The 22777-nt window shown below is 34.4% G+C and overlaps 1 protein-coding gene across 1 annotated transcript in view; it reads right to left on the bottom strand.

Moving 5' to 3' along the window:
• Positions 1-18021, bottom strand: part of creb3l3b (cAMP responsive element binding protein 3-like 3b) — a 28118-nt gene extending 10097 nt beyond the window's left edge. Inside the window, 7 exon segments of the mRNA XM_058763194.1 lie at positions 1361-1429; positions 3484-3590; positions 4716-4826; positions 6807-6940; positions 9579-9861; positions 11151-11261; positions 17883-18021. Coding sequence (XP_058619177.1) covers positions 1361-1429; positions 3484-3590; positions 4716-4826; positions 6807-6940; positions 9579-9861; positions 11151-11261; positions 17883-17903 — 836 coding nt within the window. The 5' untranslated portion in view covers positions 17904-18021.
• Between the last annotated feature and the right edge of the window lie 4756 nt (positions 18022-22777).

The following is a 22777-nucleotide window of genomic DNA, read 5'->3' as shown; positions in this document are numbered from 1 at the left end:
CAAGGCTATTTAGAGGCAAATATACCGATGCGTTATCTGTTTTAGAGATTAGCATTGTTACCAGCATAAACATTGTTTTGTGAACCTAGTCAATGCACAGCAAATGTGCTCTGCAAACCTTGATTCGTGTTTTATTAAGGGCGTCACGTTGCATTTTTGCTTTCAAGCTCTTTTTGGTTGGAGTTTCAGTTGTTTTGGCTATAAGCTACTTTAACTGCATATACAGTAGTAGCCAGACCTGATTTCCTTTATTTATGGATATGACATAAACACGCACAGAAGAATGGCGGCAGTATGCGGTTTCCCGGGAAATCCGTCCCGACAACTGTAAAATATGAATAATTGTTATAGGTTTACCATAATGATGTGGGGTGAGGCAAAAACATGGTTTGGCAGATGGTTTATGATGTACTTGATCATTATTAAACAAAAAAGTTATATTGTGTAGCTTTAGAAAAAAAAAAAAAAATGAATAACCTTAAAAACCTCAAAAATGAAAATATTGTGATTTTCTAACAGTGCTGGTTTGGTATGACTGACAAATTCTGGTGTCTTGAATGCACAAAAAAAACATTTTCTTTCCATCGTGCCTAACAACACTGTTTAAATGTGGTCATTATAATGCACCGCCGATCATGGTTTATTGTGCTATTTAATGTTTGTTTTCACTAGACATCTCCTTTAAATTTAATAGCTGATTTTATAGCATGTTAAATAGACTGTAAAATAACCTATAAAAGACTGAAAGAAGAGACGTTTTGTAAATGAATCTCTTAACGGAATGTGATTGAGTCAGGCTTGTAGCGCAGTTAAAGAGATAGTTTACATAAACAGGTTATAAACCTACAGTTCATATTTTACAACGGTTGATCTCAGCTTGTCACTGTCCATGATATGTTTCTATAAAAGTTTATGTTACTTTTAAATTCATAAATGTATGTTCCCTTGAGTGCATTCATTCTATGAATAAAAAGTGATTCAAAATGTAAAGATGAGATAATACATATGTAAAAATGTGATAAAAGTATTCACAAACAGCAGGAGGGAAAGCAGTGTCAGTTGATAATAAGCATCTACATATATAATATTGCATAGTTCAAATACCAAAATAAATCAGATTAATGGTAGAAGCTGGCCAAGATGCCAGACAGATTGTGACATGCACTCATCCTCAATGACTGTAGGAAGAAAATTGTATACTTAATTTATTTCTTTTTATACAATAGCAGTTTCAGTACTGTGTTAGGCCACTTGATGTCCAATGTAAATCCAGATCCTGAAGCAAAACCGGTTGAGAACCATTGATTTATAGCCTTGTCAGAGCGGAGCGGATCTGATATTGTTGTAAAACGAGACTTACGTGTTGGTCTTCTCCAGCTGGAGGACTTTCCTCTGTAATTCCAGATTCTGAACGCTGCAGGCAGCCATCCTAGACCAGAGTATATTGGCCAATTACTCACAGTGATAAATCTGACCTCCAAACACTCCCACACACACTCTGTCTGTCAGAGCAGGTGTCCGTATACACACAAACACTCCCTAAATAGTGGTGATGGATGCATCAATAACATTAGACGATAATTCAATAATAACCGTTGGTCCAGTTATTCTCATGAACGAGAGACAAACGAGCTGTAACACTAGATTTCTAATTTGCACAAGGACAAACACTGTAGAGACTTTGATGTATTCAGATAAATCTAACAAAACACAATGTCCAAGTCACGTTTCACCTCAAAATCAATAAAAACAAAAAATATACTAATTAGGTAAATCTTTAACTGATTTTATCCTTACAAGTCTCTTTCTATTATGTGTATCCTGAATAAATGCAAGTAGTTCTACATAAACATTATAAATTTAATTCAAAACTCATAAATCTCATCTGTTTCCTAACGTTCTAGCTTAAAAATGTTCTGATGACTTCCTATTGGTTTTCTGAATAGCAAAATGATTAATTTACAATTTCGTTTATTTCTCCATATTATTTTTTATTGGCAAAATCAAAATCTAGGTGTTTTCTTTGAGGTCAGTACAATCCCACAGGTGTTTGTAAGCATCAGACGGGGATGTTCACGGGACTGATTTGTGAATGTGTGAATAAAAAAACAGTAAGATGGCTGTGGTGCTTTTAGCGACTGCAGCGCTAGCTGTGAAATGAGTTTGTCCTTTGGACAGATAAACCTACGGGCTCTTCCTTAAAGGGCAATTTCATGCCCGAAATTTGTGCAGCAGCGTGTTCTAAATAATTTCTCCAGCATCTCGGAGGATATTTGATTCCTTTGATCCTAAGTTAAGATAAGTTCGAGCCTGGATTTTTAATGACTTTCGACCTCAATTTCAACTTGACTGCAAGTTTACTTAGTTATGAGTTTTTCTTTGATGTCATATTCATTCATTCAGTCAGACTGTGTTTACTTGTAGCACAAACAGGACATCTGAGGTGAATGCTTTATTGTACGCAAGTCAGGTACATACTGTACAGCAGTTCACAATAGAAATTGCAATTCAAAGACTTGGGGTCGGGCAAAAATTTTCACCAAATGCTCACCAAGGCTGAATTTATTTAATCAAAAATACAGTAAAAACTGTAAAATTGCGAAATACTATTACTGTTTAAAATGACTGTTTTCTATATGAATATGTATTAAAATCTAATTTATTCCTGTGATGCAAGGCTGAATTTTCAGTATCATTACTCCAGTCTTCAGTGTCACATGATCCTTTAGGAATCTTTCCAATATGCTAATTTGCTGCTTAAGAAACATTTCTGATTATTATCAATTATTAAAAACAGTTGTGCTGCTTAATATTTCTGTGGAAACTGTGATACATATTTTGATAAATAGAAAGTTCAAAAGAACAGCAGAAGCAGAAGTCTTTACATAGAAAGCATAAATATCTTTCCTGTCACTTTTGATCAATTTAATGAATCCTTTATGAATAAAATCAATAATTTCTTTAAAAAGCCCAGCCCTAACTTTTGAACAGCTGTGTGTGTGTGTGTGTGTGTGTGTGTGTGTGTGTGTGTGTGTGTGTGTACAAGTGCTGTAAACATTTTGTTTACATTATATATGTATGTGTACTGTGTATATTTGTATATATAAATACACACACATACAGTATATATTTTGAAAATATTTATGTTTATTTATATATTCATATTCTTATATTTTATATTATATATAAATACAATTAATATAAACATAACAGATTTTTCTTAACTATATACATGCATGTGTTTGTATTTATATATACATAATAAATATACACAGTATACGCACATACATTATGTAAACAAAAACTTTTATTTTGGATGCAATTAATCACAATTAATCGTTTGACAACACTAATATATATATATATATATATATATATATATATTTATACACACACACACACACACACACACACACATCTATATATATGCGTATTATGTAATTTGATGTTTTGATGTCTGTATATATGCATGTGTATAATCACCTGCCCTCCAGTCCGTCTATATATTCCTTCTTTTTCTTGCGACTCTCCTGCGCCGACTGCTTGTTGCGGATTTTCCTCCGAATCTTCTTCAAAATCTTTTCTTCGTACTAAGAAATTCACGAGAGAACAGGCCAGACAATATTGTTAAGTTGAATTTATCTTGAAATGAGAGGGCTACATTTCAGACATTTATTTTGATACAGATTTTATTAGGTCTGAAACCTCAGGCAGAACGTGAGTCAAATCAAATCAGCTTAATCTTGTCATTATCCATTATCCTAGCACACAGAGGGAAAAACCTCTGCGGCTGGAAGAAAGGTGTTATTTCGATGAGAGGTGCCTTTCATCACTGACTTCATTCATCTCAGCTTCTGTAAAAACCTCTTCCCTTCCTGCTGATGTCTGATCAGGCTTCCAGCAGTAAATATAGAGACATGGCGCAATGACACGTGTGGGACATGGAAAGGTTGTTACTGTGATGATATTACAAGTGGTCATGTGATGTTATGACGCCATTATCTTGAGTGTGAGAGATGCATTATACCTTGAAGACTTTAGATATACCAAGGTGGAGTAATGCAAAATATAGCAGAATAAGTCCCGAACCAATCAGCATCATCAGATCAAAAACATCACAGTAATCCACAAGATATCCACACAAATCCAGTCCACCAATTAACATATTGTTAAGCGAAAAACTGCATGTTTATAAAAACAAACCCATCATTAAGACATTTTAAATTTAAGCCGTCATTTCTGGCCAAAAGATGAGTCCATAATCCATAATAACGCTTCCTCCGGTGAAAAGGTCGTTCTCCTGTTGTCCTCTCACATATTTGATTAAACCTGTTTTGGCTTGTAAACGGTGCTTGATCTGTGCATATTTCTCTCCTGATTCAGATGAGACGACTTTTTGACTTGAGAAACATCTTAATGATAGTATTGGTAGCATTGATTGTGGCTTTTGGCTTCACAAGATGTTAATTGATGAACTGATTATTGTGATGTTTGGACTCTAATTCTGACGGCACCCATACATTTTTAAGCAAATTTTCCTTTTTTCTGTGAACTCTTCTATTAATGCTGTTAGTTTTAATTTGCAATAGCTTGAAAATATGGCTGCCAAGTAAACAGACCTTTCTTAAAAGGAACAAGAGGTTGAGGTTTGGCTCAGTTAACGCTAGTCATGGCAGAGATTTGGATAGAGGGCGTGGTCTAAGTGTTCAACATACCTTGTTAAGTGGCAGTTGGCTGGGAAGACTGACTCCTTCCTTGACTAAAAGTTTCACCTCATCTTCATTGAGAATCAGTTCTTGCTGGGATTGCTGGGCAGAGGGTTTCGACTAGACATAGAAACACATTTCGTTTCATGTTCTTTCAAATTTGTATTGCATGTGCTGCATTATTTCTTTTGAGAGCATCTGTGGATATTACTAGACAGAGCTGTAAAGTGCCACACAAGGACACTATATTTAGTCTCAAGTATCAATGCACTGCATTGCATAATGACAACTAATCCTTCCAGATTCAGGAATTCAGTGCTGCACAAATACACCTGCTCATTTGTTGTTGTTGTTGTTGTTGTTTTCTTTCAGCGTACATCAAATCACATAAATCAATGACTCAATGCAGCATCAAGCCAAACACTGAAACAACATCTGTGGAGCTATTGAAGCACTGTGAAATGCACTAACAGCTCTCTATTGTGTTTTATGTTGCCCAGGAATTTTTACAGGTCAAAGTCATTACCAGTGCGCTATACGGGAAGAGCTGTTTGATTGAACACATTCTAAACATGTTTTTATCTGTTCAGAAAACACTATTTAGCTGCCTCGCTGTTTATCATCTACGCAGGCTGCTCCTTTTTGAGAATGCATTCTTACAAAATGCGGTCTTGAACTGTTGTTTAATTGGTGGTCTATACGCATAGTACATGTGCTGTTGTATGCATCATACCTCACTATTTATTTGTGTTAAGATAAAAGTTTAACTTTTAAAGGCCCCGATGTTCCATTCCATTTTTAAAAATGTATATATTTTTAGCAGCCTTGCATTAATCAGCTCACTGATAATATGCACAGTGTGCATGCTTTCAGATTTATGTTGTGTCTATGTTGTGTCTTCAAATTTGTCTTTGGCTATTAGGGTGCATATTCAGCATCCTATCCTTGAGTTTTTAAGCTAAAAGCTTTTTCGAATGCTCTCGGGACACCTGCATTCTGTTGCACTCCACTGCACGTGGCACTCGTTCTAGCTGTAACTGAACACACCTTATGTAAATTCCGCTTAAGGAGTGCATATCAGGTCAACCTGAGACAGTCAAAATATATTGAGCATCATTAAGACTGATTAGTCAGCTGGGCATTTAGGCAACCCCTGGACTACTTGTTTTTGAAAGTATGTTGGTTTTAACATCTTTAGCACACAAATATTGGATAAAACACTCAATTTTTTAAATTGTTTTTCATCTGTTTTTTTTTTTTTTTTGTATTTAATTTTATATGTGCAGACAGAAGTTTGGAATAATTAAGAAAAAAGTCCTATGCTCACCGAAGCTGCATTTATTTGATCAAAAATACAGTATAAACAGTGATATTATGAACTATCATTACAATTTAAAATAACTGTTTTATATATATATATATATATATATATATATATATATATAGCCTATTATGAAATGTAATTTATTGCTGTGATCAAAGCTGAATTTGCAGCATCATTACTCCAGTCTTCATTGTTCCATGATCCTTCAGAAATCATTTTAAAATGCTGATGTGTTGCTCAAGAAACTTTTCTGATTATTATCACTGTTGCTTTTTATAATCATTAATCAATTTGCTGAATAATTTTTTTTGTGGAAACTGCTTGTTGCAATGCATTCTGGGAATACCTTAGTGAAGAATGCATGCAAAGCCAAAATCAGAAGTTGGTACACTGTAAAATACTACTTTATAGTCTTTTAACTTAAAAATGTCATGTTTAATTCAATACGTTACTTGCCTTTTCTTTGCAATTTACCAGCAAATTCAGAGTAAAAATTGTTAATCCTACACCAGACTTTTTTTAAAAACATTGTCTAGGTATCTCACTAGTTTTTGGAGGAGAGCTTTTTCTTTTTCTCTGTCATGTATTTCTTCCACTGTTTCCACTGTTCGTCTCCTGTATTCTAGTATGAAATCTGACATCTCACTGTCTCTCCTCTAGCTGGTTGTCATTAGCATCCATGTCACACTAGCTGTATGTTTCACACTGAATGTCACAGCAGAACAGTTGAGTCGCATACACTACATGATGTCTGTTTGTGTTCTCTCAGTACTCACCGCTTCTCCGATGTTGGAGAGCAGCAGGTCTTTTACGGTGAGCTGGTAAACGGTGGCTGGTAGAGTTCTCGGCACTGCTGATGTGCACTGAGAGTCTGTCAGACCTTCAGAGAACAGGCAGGCCTCCCAATCTGCTGCACACGCAACACACACACACACACAGAATGCATTTACATCACACTATGTCTGAAGACCAACAGTCAACAAGGATCTTTCATTTTCTGAGTGCTTGTTAGTACACTGTTGTGTGGTAGATGGTGTTCTGGTGCTTTCTAAGTTGCATTTATACATGGTTGCTACTGTTCTTGGGTGTTGCTAGGTGGTTGCTAAGATGTTCTGATGGTTGTTAGCACATTACTATTTGGGTGCTACCTGCTCTAGGGTGCGTTTCCCCAAAGCATTGTTAGCTAACTATGGTCGCAAGTTCCATTGAGCTCTATTGCTATGACGGAACTTGCGACCAAGTAGAACAGGTTAATTAAATTTGTCTTTATTTTAATGTAATACAAAATATTTTTCGTCAGTGATAGAAATGTGATATAAGTCGGTAGTTTAAGAAAGTTTAATTTGAAAAAGTTTAATAGTAATTAAATAAGACAATTATTGTTAAGGTAGCATTTGATCAGTCTTTCCTTTCACCAAGGGAGCTCCAAACACTTATACAAGACAGTAATGCCCGACACCCTTCAAAGAACACACTCCCAAGGGCTCTGCCCTTCGAAGGGAGTAGGGCATAGGGACTTACATTTGGAATTCGCCCAATGTTTCTTGTGTCAAACTGAGGGCTGTCCAATTTAAAGCAATAATAAAGCATTAAAGAAGTGCCATTAAGGCGGGTTCTATTTGACCCTATGAATCACAATATAGTTCAAGCCAGGGTTGCCAGGTCCACGGATTCCTTCACCAAACATTATTTGTAATGTGACTCCCATCCAATAATCGAAAACAGCTTTTGTGTTTTATTATTTCTAATCTGTACATTTTGTCACAAAATTCAAATGTTAGCTTAAATGCTCTTAAATGTAGCGTGACAGATCGCTGTAGTAGCGATTCAGTTCAAGCGGCAGGACAAGTTACAGCGCGAACATGAACATCAGAAGGTATGTTTACAGAAACAGTACAACTTACTGAAATGTATCACGTTTAATGTAATCGATCAATCAGCATTTCAACCAAAAGAAAGACGTAAAACAGCTTGGGAACAACATGTCACTTAATGTTGCTTTTACCTCAGGAAAGTTATCGAGTGTTCACAGTTCGTTGGTTAACTATACATTTTTTTTTTTTTTTTTAACTCTAGAGGGAGCTCATTTACTGTTAATTATAAATGTATGTTTGATTAAATCTGTCATGACATGCAATTGATTTGTATGTACAAACTTTTTTGAGTGTAATTATTAGGCTATATATAAAAAATAGCATTGAATATAATAGTTTTGTTGTTAATTTTAACCTTTATTATGTACTAAATGAGAGGGCTCCCTGTGTAGTTTGCAGCATTAGTTGGAGAGATTCTTTTGGTATCAGCACATATTCTGAATAATCACCTATCAGTATTGGCTGAGAAATCCAGTATCTGCGCATTCCTAGTTGATAGGGTGTTTTGAGTGTTTTGAGGCACCTTGTTTGTAATGTGACTGTACAACAGAAAGACATTTGAAAACCTCATTTGAATGCCGAAGAACAGTGTTACAAATGCATCTTTTCTGATTGAATCTGAAATATGTCATTGGCTTTACAATCACATTTTCAGCTTTTGCAATTACTGAATTGCTGGGAGTTTTGGTGACGTCAGACCTGCATGAGATGCAGAAAACCTCTGCTGTGGTGAAGCAGTAAGTAAAACTCAGATCAGTTATTACAGTCTGCTTCCTCTGGAAGATCACAGGCTTCTCCTGCGTGCCTCAGAATTATAAGTGTATTCATTTGGACTCTGTTCAGGTTAGTGATTCTTCACTGCATTTACTCAGGCTTTGAACTCTAAAAGCTTTGAAAGTCTATTGTGTGTTCTGATGGTTTTGCAGACCCTACAGGTTTGTATGATTGAAAGAATAAATGGAAATTCAACCAATCCCCACATTATTTGAGATAGCTTGCAATTTTACCTTATTTCGGCAATTTTGAAGAAAGTCAATATCAGTTAATCAAGATCCATGAATCCCAGGTTAACCGAGATCAACAAAATGTTTGTATGTTTACCTGCAGGTGTATTACAGAAAATTACTTTGTGAAGTGAGCATCCGTATCGCCTACAGAGGTTAGTACACTTGAACAATATGTACCTGAACAGAAAAAAAAAAAAATCCGTTTTTTTTTCTTTACCGTGTTGGTTTCTTAGCATAAATTCTAGTGTATACCCTGATTTACCTATTTTAATACATATTTACATAGAGATTGTTGATTACAACCCCCCCAAAAAAAATTCTAAAAAAATAATAATAAAAAAATAATATTAATAATTTTGGGCTTCTATGTGGCAGTGTTATTTTAGTATCATTTATGATATATTTTCAGATTTTATTTTAATTTGTTAAAATTTTAGTCATTTTGTTGTGTTTTTGTCATTTTATTCATTTTGCTTTTTTAACTGTTCAGTTTTTATTCATTTTTATTTTAGCTACTTTATGTAAAGTTAAGCTAAACAAAATCGTGAAATGTTGCCTTTGAACTAGCTGGAATATAGTAAGTTTAAGGTATTTTATTTTTCAATTCAAGTTTCAAGTTACAAAGTGTTTTTTATGGTTAGTAACTTTTTGAAGAGTGCAATCTCACCCAGATCAATGGAGATATCAGGCTCTGTGTTTGTGACAGGTGCGTCCTGCTGCTGAAGATGCTGAGGAAGAAGATGAGGATGCTGAGGGAGGAAGACCGTGTCAAAAAGTGGGCTGGCGGGCGGCGGTGGGCTGTCAAGGTGGTCGGAGGGGGTGTCATCACTGATTCCGCTGTCAGAGGGTGAGGGGACCCAGAGAGGAGAGCAGGGCTGCGACACGCCATCTGACGCTTGCAACAGGGAGTCCAGGAAGTTATCAACAACACCTTCATCATGACACAGAATCTGCAGGAACACAAATAGAAAGTAAACACACAAACTATAATGTGACTCACACATCGATGATAAATGCACACATCTGCGTCATAGCAGAAACACACATACACAGCCGTGATGCACAAACAAAAACACACACATAGCAATATTTCAGATGAGTCATTGTATGCGTTGCCTTTTGTGTCTCGGAAGTAAATTAGCTTGTGTTACATTTACTTTAACGTGAACTAAATTGCTTCTAAGAAAATAGTTTTAATCTAGATACGTATATATATATATATATATATATATATATATATAATTCTCATTTTTAATAAATTTATATTTTGTGGTGTACGTTTAGAAATAAATAAATATACAATTAATCATTTTGAATATATATTTGGATTATAATATTGTCGTCATGTTTTTTTTTTTTTTTTTTAACAAATGCAAATGTTTTTCCCAGGTGCATTTTAGTCAGCTGGCTTAATACAATTCTTAATCTTAGTCGTTAACTAGGAAATATTAAAAAATATTGAAATTTGAAAATAGACAGTAGTAAAGGTTTTCTGCCTGTCCCCAGTATTGTTTTGTACACTTGTTAGTACTAATAGCAGCTTTAACAAATTAACCCAGCCAACTATGACATTCATCAATTTCCCTGATGTAACAGCACATTTCAAGTGAAATTAAAATGTCTGAAAAAAATTAAACCATTCCTGATGCAACGAATTATACATTTTAAACAGTAACAAACTACCTTTCATAAGTTTGAGGTAAGTACATTTTTGTTTTTGTAATCAGCATATTAGAAGGATTTGTGGACGATCATATGTGACACAGACTGGAGTAATGATTCTGAAAATTCTGCTTTGAATCACAGGAATAAATTACATTTTAAGAAATATTAAAATAGAAACAGTTATTTTAAATTGTAACAATATTTCACAATAGTACTGTTATTTTAACTGTATTTTTCATCTATAAATGGTGCCTATGATGTCTTAAAATGCTGTACATGTATGCAGCTCACTACGTTTTTTAATTATACACACACACACACACACACACACACACACACACAAAACAGTGTCATATCAAACACAAACACACACACACAAGCTGACAGATAAATTTGGGTCAGGCATGTAATATTCTGTCACTGTGTTCACAGGAAGCCTTTCAGGGTGTCTCATTAATTAACCGAGTTAAAATAACTAAAAATAAAATGTTCTCAGCATGCTCTCAGCAGGAAGGTTGTCCTGCGATTTATCACATAAACTCAGGTCACAGATGTCAAATGGCAGTTCACTCACGCTTTGATCTGTGATTGACCACGTGGGGTTGCACTGGTCACCTTTGCTCTCCATATGAGGGACCTTATGGGGCTCGAGGAGCAGGTCTAGGAGTTCAATCCCGGAATAACCCTGAGATATAGAGGAAAGAGGAGAAGTTGGAGGAAATGGGGGACAGAAAAAAATGCAAGCCACGTCACAAGTTGCTTTCACACATTAAACCTTGTAAATTACTGTAAGTTACCAGATTGACTTGATTGATTGGGTAAATACACAAACATGCAGTTCACACAAGCCATGGCGTTCTGTTTTTATTACCTTTAGGATACCATTCACACATCAGAACCAAAATACTCATCGGCTTTGTGATGTAAGTCAACAAAATGGCCTTTAAATGCTGCGCCGTGGAGAGGAGAAGGGCTTTTCACACTTCAAATAGTTAACTCTGGGTCGTTCTAAACCTCGGGTAAACATAATCCTGGGTTATCTTGCTTCACGTTTCACACTGTTCATATTTTATTTGGGTTTGCCAATTAATCCAGCACTCTACAAAAAGTTCTTTAAAGGTTCTTTACACATACACTCTTAAAAATGAAAAGTGTTTTTACAGTGATGCCATAGAAGGACCAGTAAAAGAACCTTTTTTTGTTGTTGTTGTTGTTTGTTTTATCTAATGTAAAGAACATTTTGTAATTGAAAGATCCTTTTTCCAGTATAAAGCACTTCTTGTGGAATGGAAAGAGTCCATGGATGTTAAAGGTTCTTCATGGAACCATCAATGCTAGTAAAGAACCTTTTTTAGGAAGCTGTTTTTAAGAGTGTAGTAACAGTTCTATTTAGAACTAAATCATCCTGAAAAACCCTTTTATTCTGAAATGGTCGTTTGTTACCGTTCTCATTATCGCACCTCATTATTGATTTTCTGGAGCTCAACTATCAAACTGTCAACACACTCTCTACAGGTAAATGATTTCTCTCTTAAAATGTCTATACATTTTAACTTTCAACTTGTAAGTTCTGACGAGTCATGTCTTTTTCTCTATTTAGTGTTTTTTTTGACACTTCTCTCCTCTTCTTTGCGATGTAAGTGACAGAAATATTGAATTTATGATCCATATTGTTGTTTTAAATTATTACTTGGGTTACCTTTTATTACCTTTTACCACTGTGAAGGGCTCAGGCTACTTTGGACTTTCATAAACATAATTGGAAATGAAAGAGACACACTGTAACTCTAAACTCAATTTCGGATGCTGTCACAGCCCACAACCTCATCATCTGCAGAGAGAACCTGCCACTCAAAATACTCACACAATGATGGACTTAAAGGCATGATAGAAAATTGTGAAGATATTTCAATGGACCTTGATTGCATCATCTTCACTGCATCTATATTGCGTTTCTGTTTAATTTATGTTCAGTGTCAGTTATCATATATTAATGTATTCAGCTAATAACTGTTGTTAGAGTATTGTTATTTTTGCTACAATTACCCATGTCTTTAAAAAAACATAAAAGTACCTAATTAACACAGCTGGCCATTTTTTCTTGCAAAATCCTAGTAAAAGGCTACAAGATACAAGACCAGGCATATAAAAGGGTAAAAACAGTATTAATAAGTAATATAAAACCAATATTAATAAACCATTAAACCATTCTTTCTAACACTAAGGTCCTACACAGCACTTTTAAAGCATAGAACCTTCTAAAAAGGGTTCTATTTAGCACCAAAAAAAAAAGGTTCCACTGTTGTTACAAGCCAGATGTAGTACTGCTTAAAACCATCTTTTCAGTATTCATAAACTGATGTTTCACACTACATCTGTGGTTTTAGTGTCATTGTCTGGACAAATGCAGCACAAATGCACAACTATCAAGGTCTTCCTCACTGGACATTAGGGATTATAAAATTAAGAATTAAACTCATTTCCTCTCAAATATTTTTATAAAGCAGACAGTGTTTCTTTGTCTGTCCAAAGCATATAAGTTTGGGCCCTACACTCTTAGAAATTGTAACAGCGATGCCATATTTGGTTCCCCAAAGAACCTCTCAGTATACTGTAACTGTAAAACTGTTTGCACTACAAACCAGCGTGTCCATGATTATAGTAATAAAGTAAAATTATGTGATAAATACAAGTTTGCATTATTAATCAGCATAACAGATTTTTTTTTTTTTTTTTTTACAAGTAAAATGGAAGCGAATGAGACCGGAAGCCTTGCATGTTAAAAAATAAGTTGGATAGCCTTTCCTGGAGTATCGTGCGAAGTCTGAGCACAGTTTTAGACTTTCTTGAGAAACTCTAGAGGAGGCACGTGTGAGATTAAGGGGGTCATTTTGAGGAGAAAAGAATGATAGATTCTTAAAAAATAAAGGGTGTTTTAGTATCAGTGCTGTAGAAGAACCATTTTTGGTTCCTCAAAGAACCTTTCAGTGAAGATTTCTTGAAAGAACCAATATTTTCTTAGTGTAAAGAACATTTTAATGCTTTAAAGAACATTTTTCCACTATAAAGAACCTTCTGTACAACGAATGGTTACATTGAACCATCGATTCCAGCAAAGAAACTTTATTTTTGTGGAGGTTTTTTTTTTTTTTTTGTGATACATAGAAAGCACCCAGAGCATCCTGCAACACTGTGGTGACCACTCAGATTTTCTTCAGGAGATGTCTTTGTTATTTCCACATATCTGGGATCCTGAATATAAATCTTCCCTTCACAATTTATAAAGAATGAGGCAGGAAGCTGCTCAGACTGTTAAAGTTTAACCAGGTCCATTGTACTGACATAAAGTATTCATTTGAAAGCCTGCAATGTTATTATTAGTACTGTAGCACAGAGAACACCCATAGAATATGACATTTGAAACACAGCTCCACAGGCCTGGTTACAGCATAAAGCAGCAGGACAGCATCAGATGTGTCAGGAAATTACTAAATAAATATTGAATCGATGTGAACCTGATATAATGAGCAGAATGACACAAAACTTGTGACCCAGATGCAGCTGTCATATCTGACATGTTGAAGATGAGAAGTGATGAAGACTTTTGAGCCTTCTCATCAGCTCTGCTGACTTTAAAGACACAGAAAAATCAGAAAAGATGAGAAATAAAAATGAAAAAGAATATGATGCTCTGAACAACATCTTGATGTGCTAGATTTGAAAGCCTCGAGTGAAAAATACTTCTGCCAGAAAAAACTAAACTCGACCCCAGAGCAGTTAGAGCACTGTTTCAGAGTTGCACACACACGCTGGATTGAAACAGAAATGATAGGCTTTGAGTCACTGTTTTATTGGTTTTCTGTTTAAGTTTGTTTTGGCTGATTAGCTATCTGTGCAGAATTGCATTAAGTTGTTGGTTGTGCTTAGCCGATAGACATGATGATGCTTGTAATGTTTCTAGCAACATTGTCTCACTCTAAACTTCTTTTTATCTTGGTAGATAAGTCCTTGCTGTATTTTATTAACGCCTTTAGGAATAAAAATCATAAATGAGATCATTTCAATCTTTGATCTCAATTGCTTTTTGCAGACAGCAATTAGATTAAATATAGAGATATTGATTCAGAGATAAAATGGAGATGTTTGATTACTGTAAATCTCCTGCCATTAAATTTATCCTTTGAAAAACATGATGTGGTAATATATTTCTCAACAATCAGATCTTAGTGGCAGTGTCTCAAATTGTGTTCAGATGATATCAAAGTCTGCAGTCAAAAGTCTAAATATGAACTCATCAGGAAATGTCCTTCATCAAATTCTGCAAAGATCAAATGATTTGTTCTATGCATATTAATTTCATAGAGATCTCTTTAATGCAGACTAGTCTAATTAAGATACTGTTATAGTTTTTATTAATTTATTGAATTTTTATTTTTTTGTATTTTCGGTTATAGTAATTTTGCTGTATTATTTTCATGTTTATTAGGTTTTTTTCTATTTTGTCTGAAAATATAATATGCAATAGGTGATATATACTGTATATACTGTATATATATGAAGAGTTCCAATGCAAAAGCCTCTAAAAGCCATCTTGGTCAAAAATGAGATAACAATACTGAGCGAATGCTCTCCACACATAGTAAATGTTCATCAAGTACTTTCATTTCAAATGTGCTAAATCCCAGCCTCAACTTACTACTTACATAGAAACCTATACATAGTAGCCAGAAAGAAATGCTAATTTTAAAGAAAAACATCAGACATACTTAGAGGCTTTTGCATCTGAACTCTTCAAATATATATATATATATATATATATATATATATATATATATATGCACATTTTATGTATATTTATAATACAGTCTTATTTTAGTATAATTATAGTTTTAGTATAATTATAATTATAGGATAGTTTATAGTACAGATTTTATTTTAATTAATTAATGTTTTGAATTTTTATTTATTTTTGTATTTTCTGTTTTAGTAATTTTGCTGTCTTTTTGTCACGTTAATTTATTTTTATTAAAAAATTTTTTTAATTAATAAAAGTGAAATAAAAAAGAAAACTTTTTTTTATGATTTTCATTTTCGTCAACTATTGCAACCCTGCTTTAAAGGTGCAGTAGGAGATCTTGGAAAAAGCTAACTTTAGCCTGATAGCACTGAAAGCGAATGTCCCACCCTCCCTGCATAACAAAAAATGTTTCTGAAGACAATCGCCTATTGCACCTTTAATATCTCAACTGTTTCCAATGCAGCAATAGTATTGAAAGGAGATCTAATACTTTATTCTCAGCTGTTTCTTTGATTCTCATCCTAGACATCTCACATGTGTCTCATCTAGAGTTTTAGATGATATCTCAATGTTGTTTACTTTAAGAAACATCTGAGACAAGTTGATATTTAAATGAAAATGAAGGAAATCCTAAACTATGAAAGAGCAATTAAGCATTTCTTTGTCGTTGCATATTCAGCTGTGGTTTATTGATGGATTCCTAAAAGAAACGTGTGATATTTGGAATGACAAACCCATACTGAAACCAACAACTGTGATACCAAGTGCTAAGAATGTGAAGGTGGCAGTAGGTGTCTGATACCAAAACAGATCAATTTCTCCAGCCAATACCACACACCCTTGGGGCCGTCTAAACCTCAGTCTAGTTTTCATTCCAGACAGTTTATTTGTGTTTCATTGACATGATTCCTCAGCACCCTGCGACCTACTTTACACCGCGGTCATGAGCTTTTGGAGTGAAGATAAGCTTATCTCATCTGAGCAAAGTTTTATATGGTTTGTGCTAATGGCACAGAAGAGTTACACACAAAGCTACGCTTGACTAGTCAACCTCTAAAGAGCACGAGACAATTTCAGAGCTGGCGGTTTCGAGGACACGGAAGGATATTGGTGAAGTGAGACTCCTCAAACGAGAGCAAAAGCCAGGCACGTTTAATTGTCATCAAACAAATCTAAGAAACCTAAACGGAATATACACAACAAAAGAGCAATTCCCAAACTCCGATTCCATTTGGGAGGTTTTGCATAAACTGATTGCTGTACTAAATCAAGATTATAGATGGCAAAATAATCCACCGACAACAAACAGCTCTCACAGATGAGTGCGCGTGGGTAATTACGACATTTTGGTCTAATTGCGTAGATCTGTTGAACTTTCTCTGCCTCGACTGTTGTTAATGGAAAAACTCTGAGAGGAGCCTTGGGTTTTATTCTTGTTTACATGCGTGCTGAGCTACTAGGCTAATTAGGAAAAGATAATCATCACCGGGGTTTGCATTATTGTCATTTCCACAAGCACTACAAATACACTGGTTCATTAACACCTCAAAATAGCACATTGCTCTTTTTTCTGAATTAATGAGATAAAAATGTAACTGTAATCTCATACAAAGCTCCTCTATTTCATAAGAGATCTCAAGATTGTCTCAAATTGCATTCAGAATTGCTACCATCATCCATCAGATATTTCAGTATGAACTCAACATTTTTATTTATTTTTTTTAAATCAAATTCATCCGAGACAAGCATTTTCTTTGGTATTCTGTATTTTTGAGCAAATAAATGCAGCCTATAGGTGAGAATAAGATAATTCTTTGAAAACGCATAATACAATCTTAATTATTCCAGACTTCATGTATATATATTTGTCATAAAATTAATTTATAAAAAATTGGCAGATTCTACCAGTATATACTCAAAATATATGAATGTTAAATAATATTTTGGAGGTGGTCCCTATTTACTTTAAGCATGAGGTTAATTCTTTGGGCCTGAGGTTCGACAGTAACCATTTTACTGTGAAATTATATTTAAAAAATAAATAAAAATGGCACTGTTACCTGAGAATGACCCCATTGCATTATGACACAAACAATAATCAAAATTTAAAAAAAGTTTTTTTTTTTTATGATTTTCATTTTCGTCAACTATAACAAACCTGCTTTAATATCTCAACTGTTTCCAATGCAGCAATAGTACTGAAAGGAGATCGAATACTTTATTCTCAGCTGTTTCTTTGATTTTTAATCCTAGAAATCTGACGTCTTGTCTAGAGTTTTAGACAAAATCTCACTTGTTTACTTTAAGAAACATCTGAGACAAGTTGATACTTAAATGAAACATAGGAAATCCTAAACTATGAAAGAGCAATTAAGTGGTTCTTTGTCATTGAAATTACATTTAAAAAATAAATAAAAATGGCACTGTTACCTGAGAAAGACCCCATTGCAATATGACACAAACAATAATGAAAATCACAGTAAAAGCAAAGGGAATGCAATACTTCACCTTGTCTGAGAGAAGTGCCATGTTCCAGGCACTAGAATCACCAACAGAAATACAAGCAAACAGAGGAAAATGGTTAAAATCCAGAGAGAAAAACTGAGTATGTCAGTGTGATGCCGTCCTCCACACAGTTGTGTTCCTGATTATGTTCTCTGTTCTAGGACAAAGTTGAACCTCCAGATAATGAGCCGATGATTCAGTTGGGTTGTTAATGGTCAGAGGGCTTTGACCGACAGGTTAAATCACACATATGAGGATCTGCATTCTGTTTATCAGTGAGATGATGATGATGATGATGATGATCTCATCAAAATATATTAACATGATAACAGAAGAGGATGAGATCACTGTTCGACTGAAATGTAAATTAAGTGGAGTTATGTAAGAAGATTTTATTTCTAGAGGTTTCTATTTCACAACTCAAGCGACTTAAAGGAATAGTCCAGCCAAAAATAGTTTGGACTCTCATTCTGATGGCACCCATTCACTGCAGTGAATCCATTGGTGAGCAAGTGATGTAATGCTACATTTCTCCAAATCTGTTCTGATGAACAAACAAACTCATCTTCATCTTGGATGAGTAAAGTTTCAACAAAGTTTAGTTTTTGGAAAAACTTTTTTTTTTTTTAAATATATATATTTTTTAAGTAGTGTTGTAGTCAAGACCACCTAATCTGAGACTAAGTCGAGACCAAGACCATTGTGTGTCGAGACCGAGTTAAGACCAAGACCAGACCAGAACTGCTCAAATTCATCTGAAGGATCCACATTTAATGCCTGAGAAATGCCTTATTTTTCATTCTTAAATACAATAATAAGACACAGAGCTGTTACCAATCAAATGAAATCTCTAACAAAATTCATCTTTGCACTGCAGTGGTGGCACAGAAGCTGCATCTGAATTGATACAATTACAAATGCATAAATAATATTAAAAAGAATGTTTTAAAAACAATAAAAAAATTTAAATGTTTATTTAATTCTTGTATAAAAGCAATATATATATATTTTTTTCCCCCAAAACAGTTCTCTTGCTCTTGTGATATTGCTTAATTATATCATATTATAAAAATCCACAGCTTATGCACTCAAGCACTCATACTCTCATACTCTCAGGCACTTTGTTTTGCAACAATATCTTCAGTTTTGTGGGTCTATGTATTAATTTTGATAACATTTTTGACACAATCCCTCAGTAGTTTCTGACCTGGCATAACAGTATAAATCAGTGGTTTTCAGCCAGGGGGCCGGGTCCCATGGGGCCTTGACAAACTTCCAAGATGACTTATTTAAATTAAACATATTTAAAATAAGACAAAACAAGCTTTAAAATGAACTAAAACAGGTAAAAGTCCAAGATACTTCTTAGTATTTGGTCATTTATATAATGAATATACATAGTCATGCTAAGCTCTAAACTATTTTAGGTGAGTGGAGGGGGGCCTTCAATGTTGTGGACAATAGGGGGCAGTGAAGTCGAGACCCACTGGTATAAATCAAATTGTTTATTTTTGTTATTTAGTTATTTAATTAGTTATTGATTGCATTTGAAGCAGGAGGTTTTACGTCCAATCACATTAATGATGATTGTAAATAAATCAGACAGTATACACTGTAAAAAGTGATAAGTTGACTTAACTTAAAAAAATTGAGGAAACCCGTTGCCTTAAAATTAAGTAAATAATAATTTTAAAAAAATAAAAAAAGTTAAGTGAACTTGACAATTCACTTAACTTATTTTTTTTAATGATTATTTACTTAATAATTTTAAGGCAACGGGTTTCCTTAAGTTAAGTGAATTTATCACTTTTAACAGTGTACCCACAATTTAGTGATATCCCCGCAGTTGTGGTCTTGACCAGTCTTGAGACAAAATCCCGAGTCCTCTTAGTCTGAGACCAAGACAAGGCCGAGTACAAATGCGGTCGAGACCAAGACAAGACCAAGACGATCAAAAAATGATCTTAAGACCAGTCTCAAGACCAAGACCGGTCTTGAGTACAACACTAGTTTAAGTATACACCAATCAATCATATGTTTCTCCGAAAATTATTTTGAAGAGATAAAAATTAATCTAAGTTAATAGTTGATATACAGCTATAAAATAAATCTGGATATTTGAAAAATTTGAGGTTATTTTGAGATGTTTGACTTTTGAATAAGGCTTTGGTATCTTGGCAAATCATATTGTTGAGATCTTTTCTATTATTAGGCTCTTTACCTCAGAAGAAACATCTAAGCGTCATTTATTTGATGTCAGCTTCATTGCATTGCTTTCTGGGAGATATTAAAGAGAGCTCACTTGTGATTTTTATATCCCAATGAGGTAACGTGTTTGTGTAGACTTGCGGTGTGTATTTACATACTGAAATCAAATCCTCTTGTAATAATGACATGCTACATTTGCATGAACCTGAGTATTCATGACCACTCTAAACCTGAGGTTTGGTACACAGATAAACCCAAACCTGAAACTAAACATGTCTTTAACTGTGCAATCAGTGCACGCTTATCCTATATTTGTCCCAGCTGTTATCACAGAGGATAAGACGGCTAATATTGGCAATTGCACATTGTTCTGCACATTAGAAAAAACGAGGAAAGCGTTACATAACTCCACTCATACACAAACTCCAGACATGTTTCAGCGATTATTTATGTCGGCTTGACAAAATGAGCATACTATTATTGTGCAAACTTCCATAATCAACAGCCTCAGAACCTATTTAAACACATTTAGCAGATGCCTAACTTATTAGCAACACAAAGCACATTACCAATTAAACAGTTAATTCATATTCATATACACTATAAAAAAAAAATTCTAAGTTAAACAGAATCTGTGACATGCTCTAAATTATCTTTACATCTTTAAATTAAAATCTTTTTGCAAAAGCAAAGAAAAAGCATTTACAGAAATGAATTTGGTCTTTGGGCAAAGTGTTGCCCCATGTTGCCCCATGAAGTCTACTGCCAATATTTGTTTTACACACACACACACAAACACACACATATATATATATATATATATATATAAATTCTAAATCTGCACTTGTGTCGAGGTCAGAATAAATGTCATGGTTCCTTTCAGACATGCCTGCTAATAAGCCCAACCTGATCAGAGAATCGGGGGAATCTTTCAACAAAGCTCACATTCAAGAGCAAAGGTCATATTGACTCTGTCAAGCAGACAGTGAGGCTTTTTGCTTTTTGTTAACTTTAACCAAAGGATATTAGGATCTTTGATATTATTGATGTGTGTGTGTGTGTGTGTGTGTGTGTGTGTGTGTGTGTGTGTGTGTGTGTGTGAGAGAAAGGTGGGGTGACTGCAGGTTAAGCAGCTGAAGTCTCACACCAAGCAATTCTTCCAAAAAAAAAAAATAATAAAAATGGTTCAGATAGAATCTACCACAAAAAAGGTCAAGAAAGCCAATTATCTCACTGTTACAAATCCTGGATGCACAAAAGAGGAATTCAGAGCCAAAAGAATAAAAGGAATTCAGATGTTAATCTTTGTATGTATGTGTGTGGGTCAGGTGTAGCCTTCACTGGGATGACCAAACCTCCCCATAATGAAAGTAAAATCTGAAACCAGCCAGAATAGCTTACTAAACGTACTATACTTGTTGTTATAATGAAACTCTAAATATGCAAAAATGGGAGCTGTCAGAATGAGAGTCCAAACAGCTGATAGAAATATCACAATAATCCACAGGTTTCTCATTTTAATTTAACATAACTTTATGCACTAAAACAACTAAAAATAAAATTTAAATTAATAAAAAATTACGTCTAAAGTCGGCGCCGGTAGACTCATGGACAGCGCGTCGACATGCAGCGCAGTTGCGCTTCGGGCGTCACGAGTTAGAGTCCCGGCTCGCAGACCGTTCCCGATCCCGTACCCCTCTCTCTCTCCCACTTCGATTCCTGTCAACTTTGATCTGTCCTATCCTAATTAAAAAAGCAAAAATGCCAAAAATAAATCTTAAAAAATAAATAAATAAATAAAAATGGTCTAAAAATATTTTTTAAATTACATATATATTTTTATAATATTTTTAAAAAATGTGTTGATATAATTTTTATTTTAATATTATTTTTAGATATTTTAGTGGTTACTGTTACTGTTAGTGAACTGATAATTTAATTGAAATATTATTATTTCTCCAGATCTGTTCTGATCTGTTTTAACAAATTGTATTCAGCTATTTTAAAACTGCTCCTTTAAGGTTATTTTACATAAAACCCATCATTCAAGTCGATTCTGTCATCATCTATCTTCCCTCGTGTTGCTTCAAACAGGTGACCATTAACTGTGGAAAATGTCAAAGCTGTTCTAATCCATACAATAGAAATGCATTCTGATCATTGGCTGTGTTGTGCTTTGCTGTAGTTGTACTTTTGCTTTTTAAAAAAATGTTTTTGCCTCTGGAAATGTTCAAGACCACTGCTGGTTTCCTCTCAAAGATGGTACATGGTACATGATGCTCAGTATGAAAACAGAAGTCAAGAAAAACAAATTATTATTTGTGTGTGTGCTTTTTGTTGTTGTTGTTGTTTTTTTTTTGTTAGATCAGAAATCAATTTAAACAGCATTCACAGTCTGCTGAAACAATGTTCCGGCTGTGGCATCTAATAAATCCAAGGAAGAAAGAAACAAATGTTTTAAAATTGAAACGATAATGTTCATATATTCCAGATATTCCAGATGTTCATATATTCCATGTTACACGGAGTCCACTTCTCCCACCACAGCTGTCATGAACTTTTGAAAACTGTTTGGCCGAATGCAGTGAAGGAAAACATTATTACTGCCAGATGCTCTTAACATGTTTTATTGTGGTTTCATCAAGATGGGAGAAGGTTCAACGGTCAAGATGGTGTAAAAACAATCAACA

This window comes from Onychostoma macrolepis, chromosome 02 (assembly GCF_012432095.1).
Source record: "Onychostoma macrolepis isolate SWU-2019 chromosome 02, ASM1243209v1, whole genome shotgun sequence".
Lineage (NCBI taxonomy): Eukaryota > Metazoa > Chordata > Actinopteri > Cypriniformes > Cyprinidae > Onychostoma > Onychostoma macrolepis.
Note: the sequence above shows the minus strand (reverse complement) of the source record. Positions and strands in the feature narration are given on the sequence as shown.